This window comes from Astyanax mexicanus, chromosome 18 (assembly GCF_023375975.1).
Source record: "Astyanax mexicanus isolate ESR-SI-001 chromosome 18, AstMex3_surface, whole genome shotgun sequence".
Lineage (NCBI taxonomy): Eukaryota > Metazoa > Chordata > Actinopteri > Characiformes > Acestrorhamphidae > Astyanax > Astyanax mexicanus.
The window spans coordinates 24,329,862-24,340,822 of record NC_064425.1 but is presented as its reverse complement, the minus strand read 5'-3'; the positions used below and the strand labels follow the sequence as shown (position 1 = coordinate 24,340,822).

Sequence of the window (10,961 nt, the reverse complement as noted above, 5' to 3'; positions counted from 1 at the left end):
GAATGCTGCTGCACTATGTAAATTTGATGGAGTTGCACAAGACACTCGATAGAACTGTGCAATGCTTCATAACTCGAGTCATATTTATGTAAAATTCTGTAATTTTGCAGAAACTGCCTCAGTCCACATGCATTTTTCACTTCAGATGTTGGTTTTGTGTCTCGCAGCTTGCAAAATGCATGCGTCTTCACTGCAGTAAAGTAAAAGTTAATTCCACTCCTCACATGTGAGAGCCAGGAGAAGAAAAATACACTTAACACTGCTTAAAATGAGACAAAACAACAGGTTTCTTTTTTCAAATGTCACCTTTTCTACATCCTTAATTTATTAAAACCTGTGATTATTATTCAGTTGGTGACCCTAATGCAAAAAATACTGTGAATAATTTGGCAACCGGTTGAATTAGCATATCTTATACAGTCCCTCAGGACTTTACGAGTGAGGACTGTAAAACTGATGTTAATTATAGCAGTAATTTAGCTATGAATAGGGATGCACCGCTGTTGGAGTTCGGGCCGATACTGATAACCGATGTTACATACACAAATATACACAAATACATCAGAAAAGTATCTTGTTAAAATCAACAAGAACCGATGGTTCTAAAAAAAAACAAAAAAAAAACAATTATCGACCAATACTGATATAATATCAATGTAATCTGATATTAAGAACTGAAGCAAAAGTTTTATTTTCTAAAATATAAAATCTAGTTTTTACTGCAAATACAACAGATAATTCCAAATATCTAAATGGTAGAGTTATGCTCATAGTCATGCTATTATCTTACCTTGTGCCTTTGGAGAGATGTCCCGAGGAGAGGAGTTCGACCGCAGACGCTCGGCTCGCAGGGTTTCTGGGAGTTGTAGTAAATCCAGTGGTGTGTCTGGCATTTCTGTGCGACTGGGAGAGAAATACAAAGAAAGATGTTACACTCATCATCAAAACAATAGTTGCAACTTTCTTATTTGTAAGAAAGATGAAGGTTAATAGAAACATGAAAATAAATGTTTATATAAATGATATGGGGATGGACTCTAGATGGAGGTTCTTAATGGCGTCCTGCAAAAAAAATGTATCCCATGCATCTTAAATATTCACACACAAATCCTGCAGATTTGGATAGCGTGACAAATAGAATCCTACACAGTTTCAATCCAGGGGATAGGTGTGATGTAGCGGCTTCAAGACAAGCTCTTAAGATTGCAGCTGAAATGACAGTCTGGCTCAACCTTCCACAAAGTTTCGTTCTTGTCAATTGAGTGCAACTATGCTTTTGATGATGAGTACATAATCATATAACTCTTATAGTCTGTAAGTTTTGAATTCTAACTCTGTTAGAAATGAATGCTGAAACTGCACTGAACTCTGCGACTCTGACCCAGACTGGTAACACCATTTCAAAGGTGCTGTTTTGTTCCCACTTGATTGAATGAGCTTAAACGGCACAACAGGGCCGTGATCACTTTACCACTTTATAAGCAACATGTATTTTTCTCCCCAGTGTAAGGGAGCGAGAGAGAACGGTGAATCATGCTATCCCCTTGTTCTGTCGCTCACCCAGGGCTCACACGCTCACAGACACACACACATGCACACCTCCTCTCTACACAGAAACACACTCAAAACCCTTCTGTTAAGAGCGCTGCTCCAGCAGGGTGCTATAGAAGTTAATTAGCTCTCATAATTACAGCGTTAATTAACTAAAACACCATTCAGCCAGAAAATTTTGACATCCATTTGCTGTAATTATATATCGCCAGCCCAATTATCATTGTAATTCAGCCTGCTCGTCTTGTTTTTGTCTGACTTTTCTTTATGCATGTGTGTGCATGTGTGTTTGTTCTGTGTCGCACAAGGATACACACACACACAGACACAGACACAGACACGGGATGACTAAGAGTTGTTGAGTGTGGTGGTTGAGTTTATTACCATAATTTTTTTACACATTCATGCATTCAAATACACACACATACACCCGCAATGCAGAGCGAGGGCACTTGGTGACCCTCCTTAAATGAATTGAACACAGAGGCAGACACAAATCCCGCAGCCATTAGAGAACTGACCTGAGTATATAGTTGACCCAGATAACGTTGCGTTCGTGTGGCGCTTTGTGGTTGATGGACACAGTGGCGCAGGACTGGACCCATAGGTAGCCTCCTCTCCTCTGCAGCCAGCGATAGTAACCAGTTACAACCTGCCCCTTTCTCAGCACTGAGGAGAAGTGTTAGACGAGTTAGTCCTGGTACTTGACACTACTGACTTCACAAATGACAGGGGTTAAACTTAGTCAAAGACTATATATATATTTTTAATTGGAAAATCTCCATTCAAAATGCTGCAATATTAGGCTTTATGCCAGTCTGGGTAACTTCCTCTATTTGGCTAAATGTTTTGGGGACACTCTAATGAATGTCTAATGAATGCATTCTGATACAGATGTAGTGCAAATACACACAGTTTGTTAAGTCTTAATACAGTATTATAGAAGTATTTTTGGTAAGAAGTGTTAAGATAGAATAGGATTCTCTGGAGCAGAAAACATGAAATTATTTGGCAGAAATGTAAAGTAATGAGGTAGAAGTACTTCACTACTGTACTTATAAATACAGTACAAAATGCTGTATCTGTATCTACTGGAGTATTATTAAAAAAAAAAACAGAGCGGTAGATGATCTGCACTGTGGCCAGGTTTGTTAAAGTGAATTAACAAACCTGAATCAAGCGTTCAAGATGATCTGATAAGAAGACCTCACTCTTCCTGTTCTGCCTTTCACTCTGAGAACTTTCCACTGCTTTCTGTAAAAACTACACACTGTACTGTACTTTTTCTTTCAGCACTTGAGTACTACATTTACTTGCAATACTTAAATACTAAAAATATGGAATACTTTAGTACTTCTACTTAAATATGGAGCTTAAAACACTTCAACTTCTACTCAAATTACTTTTTCGATAGAGTACTTGTACTTTTACTCAAGTCTATGTCTCTCGTACTTTATACAAGCCTGCCTATTGGCACCATATCTAAAACCAGGTGTGGGATAGAGGGGACGCACATGCAAGAAATAATTTATTAAACAGAAAACAAACAAACCAAACAAACTCTGAGTACAAACTAAATCATGAGCAGAACAAAAACGCAGCCGAGACAGACGTATACACGCACAAGAACCGACAAACTAACTTTGAGTGAACAGGCAGAAGCTTAAATACACACACAAGGAGGGGAAAGGGAATGGGTAACACCTGGGGACTGATTAATGAGGGGGCGGAGCTACAAATGAACACAGGTGACAACAGTTAAGGTAAAGACACGGACGAACACAGGGGTGGATCTACCGATGAACATAGACAGAGCACTAGGGGAAATGACAGGCACGAGGAAAAGGTAAACACACAGAGAAATGCATGCACAGAAGGGAAACAGGGCAGAGACCTGACACAGTTCAGCTTGGTTTGATGGCTTGTGATCATTTTTAAATTGGTAAAATCAAATCAAAAGTCATAATTTTAAGTGGTCTCTCATTCTTTTTTTTAAAGAGCTGTATATTAATCTGAGGTCACCCCAAATTAAATAATACTTAAAATTTATATGATATTTTTTTTTTTGCCAAAACAAATAAGCTACACAGATGCAAGACATTCATGTACAACCAATGGGCACATTTTCTGTAAATAATCAACTATTTCTTCAGCTTAAAACTATTAAGACTTTGATTAGTATAGTAGTAGTTGTTTACAGTGACTTTATTTTATTCAGCTAAATTAATAATTTAAACCCTTATTCGAGGTTAGTGTGTTTTCCCCTATTCCAGTTTTTTTCCATCAAAAACCTTTAATACTTCTTAATACTCACTCACTAATAACTCACTCTAGCCCTCACTTTCAACATAACCCAAAACAAATCCAAACATAATATTTCATACAGATCATTTATGCTAGAATATTTTAATAAACTGAGACCAGACCTTTAGATCTGACCATCCAGCTTATTGTGGCTAGGGGGTGCTGTTGGCAAAATGAGCTGTTCTAGACACTCCAGCTTCTCTATCAGACGGGCTGCGCATGATGAGCGAGAGCAGCTGTCCTTTTTATATCAAAAACATCAGAGTTGTTTTTCTGCTCTTCTGTTATCTGTCTTTACAGCTTTTCTGAGCAGCTGTAATCACTTTCTTTCCCCATCTGCCTCATCCCCGCATTAGGCCCCACAAAGCTCTCATTGATCTGTGTGTATGTTTCCTTTTTCCTCTGTGTTTTCTCTCAAATAAATTAGCTTCTAAAGAGCTAATTACAGCCTATGACACAAACTATTGGGACAATAGTCAAAAAGAAAAGAGCAGACAGGGGAAGCGAATGGAAAGCAAGTGTGTAAACTGACTGGAGACTGTAGAGACTTGCACAGAGAAAGAGAGATGTGCAGTATGAAGACTCACAGTCTTCGTGGCTCTGTCGGATGGTGTCCAAATCTTCCACGTGGATAAAGTGATAGCAGGTGTGTCCCACCACCTCAGCAGGACTCAGATCCATATACTCCGAGATCCTGCGTTAAACACATTCCATAAAAAACATATTAGAACAAATGCTTCAGGCAGTTAAGCTACTGAATATTTAGTGTGTCGTTTTAGTATCTCACTGGGTAAATTCAGGTTCGGACTCTGCTAATTCAGTTTTACTCTAGAATACACTATACACTATCAGTCAAAAGTTTTAGAACACGTCTATTTTTTTTGTTTTTTTATTTTCTCATCTTAGCAATGACTTTTTTTACTGCAGTTACTTCACTTGTAAGACCTCTAAATATTTTCTTAACTGTTGAAACTGAGACTTAGTCCAATGTTAATCTGAGCTAAAGGCCATGTGGGTCAGCCAGACCCGACTCTTCCGGTACCAGTTTTCTCCAGGTTCCAAGAGTCTTTTGAAGATGTAGGAAACTATACTCACAGCTCTCTGACTTCATCTGTAATCTCTCTAAAGAAAAGGCTTTTACTTTATATAGTTGCAGAGTTCTCTGTGTTTCTGTGTCCTTTTCTGGTTATTATGATGAAAGTGTGAATGTGCACTTTACCAAAATTATTTTTTTTAGTTTTTAGTTTTTTATTTGTTTTCCTTAAAGGATCTGGCAGAATTGTGTTCACTTAATTTTGTAACATTTCCAGTTATTGACTGGACCTCAATTTGTTAAATGGCAAAAATAAAGGGGGGAAATAAGGGTGTTCTACAACATTTAACCGGCAGTGTATATCTATATGTATGAGGAAACCCCTACTTTAAGTTCCATTTATTGCTGACACCGACATCTTACACATCTAAAGTGACAGGTATGCAACTGTGGTAGTTGAAATGATTGTGCTCCATCCAGTGCTTTTGGTATGAGTTTGTGAGTTGGAAATGAGGTGGGGGTGACCATCCAACATCCCAACCTTACATTTCATACCATGGAATTCAGAAGAAACAATGAATAAATAGAAGTCCCAATATGTGTGTACACTGTTTAGAAACGATAGGATTTTGGCTTTTGCTCATGCCTGCAATTTGAATGCCTGCAAACATATCGCCTTTGATTGGCTAACAGCACTGCGAGGCAGTGAGAGGAGCAAGAGTTAGAAACGTTTTAAAATAAAGACATTTTTTACACTAATAGCAGTCTTTGCAATGTCATATGTTACATTACAACATGTGTAATTCCCTGCTAAGTGCAATTCAGCCACCAACCTATTCTTAGAGTCTCTGTAAATACGAAATCCTGTGTAAACCTAGTTACACACAGAGGTGGGTAGTCCAGGTCCAGAAAGTAAAAATACACTTCGGAATTTTACTTGTAACTAGTGTAAACAGAACTGTTTTAAAAATACACACCTACCTATCTCAATTGTACTTTGTTGGTGGTGTTTCGTAAACAAATTCTAACCATTTGTTCCTTAGCTCTACATTACTGGGCAAACCATATAACACTGAAGTGTTATTCGCACAGGCAACACAGTAACAAACTGCCATGCTGTTCCATTTGTAGTGATTCATTGTAATTACATTGTGAGGAATTTGGCCACTCAGCAGGGTAGTGAAACGTTACCTGTTCTCACAGTAGGTGACCTGTAGATCCATATTGACCCGGAAGACGAACATTTGACTCTCCATGCGCACTTCATTGAGAGTGGAGGGGGGGAGGGTGTGAGCAAGGGCAACCAATCCCATTGGTCGATGAAGCGAGCGGGAGGAACCTGGTACCAGGGCAGGGCGACAGCGAATGCGGCCTGTTACGTGGATCACCTGACAAAATCAACACCAAAGCAGCTATTATTACTATTAATGTCAAAACATTTTTTTTACATTTACAGTAACAAAAAAACAAAAAAATGAAAAGAGCTTAAAGCAAAAGTTGGAGTGGTATGATCAGTACTTTTGAAAGCATCACAGCTTGTAAACCTTCTTTGTAGCAGCTACTTTTTTTTTTAAGGAACCGGGTTCTCCAGCATCGGGGTGAGTCTTATCGTCTTGTAACCCTGGCCAGCACTGCTGGAGTGGTTAGCCTTAGTGTTGGAGGAATTCTGTAATCTAAGCTTACTGTAAATAAATGCAAGCGCTTTACTCACCCAAATAAACAGTTTTCAGGAGAGAAATCTGTGTAGATTAACATTCAGCACTCATTTGACTTTAAAAGAAAGTATTTTATTACAGTTTTGTTTACTTAGCTTAAATTAACTTAGTTAGCTACCACCCACCACCTTCACCACCCAGCAGCAAGACCTGCTGAATTAGAAGTTCCTTATAGTGTCTCTTAAAATGCACCTCATAATCCGGTGCACCTTATGCTATAAAATAGACGTTTATTGTGCGCCTTATAATACGGTCTGCTTACAGTGCGAAAAATATGGTACTTTAAATACAACGAGTGAAGTACTTTGAAATGGTCTTGAGTGAAGGTGTGCAACATTGTTTGTAAATGAAGAAAAACATTTTACAGTGACAAGTTATTGTCACTTCTTTGTATTAAAACAACAGTAAGATACATACTACTAATACTTAATATCATTATAAAACTCAATATGTAACTAAATATGAATTTCCTGTATATAAGTGTATAGCAAATATACAGGAAAGAAAAGTAATCATTCTTGAGTTAGAGTTCATTGTGATGGAAGAAACAAAGCAATATAGATATGCTAAACTTACAAAGTCCTTGACTGTATTAGTTTTTTGATAGCTCTGGAGGACTGGATGGTTACCTGATGAATTGCTTAGGGCAAGGAAACACTAAAGTCTATTGTGTTCCCAGGACTTTAAGAAGCACTGTGGTAGGGAGAGTAAAGATGTGAATGATCTTGACAGTAGTGTGCCGTTGGGTAACTGGGCCTAGAGCTATAATTGCCTGTATGAGGGCTTAGGCTCACCTTATAACCGGAGGATTTGACATGGAGTCCGCGCTTTGTGAGGGTGGATTTCATCCGGATAAAGAAACCTCGCTCCGCCAGCTCATCCCCGGATGAGAGAGGACTAGAGGGAGCTGGAGAGCAGAGCCAGAATTGTATACAATCACACATACGGACTGTTTGCAATCTGATATGCATCGGTGGATAGTGTGTCTGTGTCAGTCATGGTATTACATTACCCACAGTGTGACATACTGAATTACTGTACATACTGAGTGATAATCTACTCATAAATACACAAAGAACATACCAGCTAAACTTACAAACAAATGCAAGAGGATTTGTTTTAATCCTGTATAGTGAATATTAGGCTGGACAGTAATGGGTTCACAGATTTGCACTTTTCTGAATGCAATGGTTGAAACTAAGGATTTAACATGACAGCGGCAACATTTTAGACCAAGTAATTTTGGACCACTGTTTTTGGTCCACTCATCATGGAATTTTTACAAACAAAAAGACAGAATTATGTCATTGGAACTGTTTATGATGCCTTGAAAACATTTTAGGGATGCACTGAATATTTTGCAGAAAATGGTAAAAAATCACTTTTGGTGTCCTGTGAATAAGTGAAAAGACAAATAATTTAGACCAAAAAATGACTTGTTTATTTTAAGTCTTATTTCATTGTTTTCTTCAACATGAAAAAAGGATTTTAAAATGTCGAAAAGTGTTGTCATGAGTAACCCTGCTAAGGTAGATTTATGGTTAGAATAGCACCAGACATATATAAAGTACTAGAGACCCAGACTTGAGTAAAATTACAAGTGCTCTGTCAAAAATAGAACTTGAGTAGATGTGGAAGTGTTCTTTAAGCTCCACACTTAAGTTGAAGTTCTAAAATATTTAATTGTTTTTGTACTTATGTTTTGCAAGTAATTTGATCTAAAATGTACTACTCAAGTACTGAAAGTAAAAGTACAGTACTATGTTATGTTATTTTTACAGTGCAGTAGTGCAACTCTCAGAGTGAAAGGCAGAACAGGAGCAGCATGTTCTTCTCATAAGATCAGCTTGATCGCTTGATTTACTCAATAATGAGGAGCTTTTTCAAACCCGATTACAGTGATGTGGGTTTGGAATAATTTGACATTTTTAACATTTTTATAATTGTAACGATTAATGATGCAGCATTTAACTTACATTAAAAATATATTTTTAACTTATTAAAAATATGTAGTGAAGTAAAAGTTGAATTAGGGGAAAAAATAATACTCCAGTACAGAGAGAAACAGCATTTTAGTACTGAAGTACAGTTGTTCTACTTCATTACTGTACATCTCTGATTAGCGCTACTGAGGTAGATTTATGACTCAAATTGATTGCACTGCTGGAGTAAATTCAGGATTGGAGTAGCACTATATGTACATACGGTAAAGGTATTGTTTTCTGTTTGTGTTTCTCTGCTAGAATATTATAAAGGTTAAGTATTTAATAAATATTTTTGTAAATCTTGCTTTGTAATTGCATTGTATTTTATCTGCCAAATGTTTGTTTTTTTGGTTTGGTTTTTTATTTTTTTTTATATATTTTGATGCATCTCATTAAATTTCTACAGTACAAACACCAACTTTAAGTGACTAAAAGACTTAAAGTTTATTTAAAAGGGTGATGGGTGTGCCAACCTGGTTCAGGTGTGCCAGCCAGGGAAGAAGTGGAGGCGGAGCTTGAGATGCTTTCCTGAGTCGTCTGACAGCCCGCCTCTGCTCGGAGGTGTGGCTTTATTCCGAGGCGCTCTGCCATCTCCACGTGGTCTGCAGGGTGGATGTAGTCAAACACACTACTGCCAGTCAGCTCCACCTGGAGACACACACATATAAATGCATTGAGTTCAGGACATCCTGACTAATGTTGCGTGATCAGTTGACTTACATTAAGTTTTTTTGCTGAACCTGTGACCCTGCTGACACCATACCTAATACCAGACAAAAGCTAGAGAGGTATAAACTCTGTTCTCTGAAATAATGGTGCTCTATTCAGTACTACTGGGATGGGTTAGTAAGGGAGGAGAAGACAAGGTGGGGTGGTGATCATCCAACACTGTGACCTCACTAATTAATGCTCTTGTTGCTGAATGCAATTAAATCATGGCAGAAATGCTCCTAAATCTAAAAAAAGCTTTCCCTGGACAGCAGGCACTGTTACTCCAACAAAAGCAGGATATACTTTGTTTTAATTCCCTTGATCTTTGAAGAAATGATGAATGAGCATGTGTCCCAATACTTTTGTCCATATAGTGTTGCTAACCTAGCACTTTGTTTGAATTTTGTTTGGCCATTAAGCCTCTTAATATTAACTATGTGATAAGTCTGTGTCCTTCTCTCCAAGACACTCACACACCAAGTACATAAAACACATATATGAGCATACAGTACAGCGAAATATACAATATCGCATTTTTCGCACTATAACAAGCACTGGTTTATAAGGCGCACTATCAATAAACGTCTATTTTCTGGTCTATTTTCATACATAAGGCACCGGATTATAAGGTGCATTATGCAAAACTAGTAAGCAACAGAGGTGTTTTTCTTCAAATTCAGCAGGTCTCGCCGCTGGGTGGTGAGACCTGTAAAGCTAAGCTTAGTTAGCTAAGTAAACAAAACTGTAATTCTTAAAAAAAAAAAAAAAAAAAAACATTTTCTTTTAAAGTCAAACGAGCACTGGATGTTAATCTACACATATTTCTCTCCTGAAAACTCTTTTTTGGGTGAGTAAAGCGCTTCAGTTTATTTACAGTAAGCTTAGATTTAAAGATTTCCTCCCAGGCATTAGCAGCTAACCGCTAGCGCTAGCCATTGTTAGCGGCTAATTCCCCCTGACAGAGCTACACTGAGGAACCCTGAGTGTTCCGGTAAGCCAGGGCGATATTAGCTAGTGGCTTGTCCCACGTAGCTTGTTTTAACATGTTAAACACACAGACTACAGTTCAAATATACTTACCTCTGAATGGTGAAAGAGCTAGCGCTTAGCGTGGTTAGTGGCTATTGCTAATGGAGAACTTAAATAAAACTCCTGTATAACGCTGTATTTCAGCAGTGTGGCTCCTTAAATCCTGACTGGTAACATTTATACATAAGGCGCACTGGATTAAAAGGTAACACCATTTTTCTACATCAGACGGGGACCTCGGAAAACACTCAAATTTCCACATATAAACACACAAACACAAGCACAACTATTCACGCATGCATGTTTATGCTGGAGCTGCAACCAGCATCATAGGGAGATAAAAGCAAGCTCACACATAAAACATTAACCACCCTGAGCAAGATCTCTGTAATATTGAATTTGATACAGATTACTAAACGTCAAAGCATGAAACCACTCTGGTTTATGGAGCATTTTCCACCTACACTGTCAAAAAACAGCTTTCAAACAGATCTCTAAATTAAAGTAAGAATTTGGTTTACAATTTAAAAAAACAACATAGTGAGTGTGAGTTCACATAATATATTAAATTATGAAAACTAATGTAAACTAATTTGTCTTTGTTCTATACAAATAACAATTCATTAGTTGTAG

At 37.7% G+C, this 10,961-nt stretch overlaps 1 protein-coding gene across 2 annotated transcripts in view; it reads right to left on the bottom strand.

Moving 5' to 3' along the window:
• The window catches only part of npas1 (neuronal PAS domain protein 1), a 69,179-nt gene that overhangs the window by 4,820 nt on the left and 53,398 nt on the right, over positions 1 to 10,961 (bottom strand). For both annotated transcript variants that reach the window (XM_007260896.4, XM_022687076.2), the window contains 6 exons: positions 9,062 to 9,236; positions 7,398 to 7,510; positions 6,080 to 6,276; positions 4,443 to 4,549; positions 2,073 to 2,220; positions 791 to 903 (listed from right to left, as the gene is read on the bottom strand). In XM_007260896.4, the coding sequence (XP_007260958.3) occupies positions 791 to 903; positions 2,073 to 2,220; positions 4,443 to 4,549; positions 6,080 to 6,276; positions 7,398 to 7,510; positions 9,062 to 9,236 (853 nt within the window). The remainder of the gene's footprint in view (positions 1 to 790; positions 904 to 2,072; positions 2,221 to 4,442; positions 4,550 to 6,079; positions 6,277 to 7,397; positions 7,511 to 9,061; positions 9,237 to 10,961) is intronic.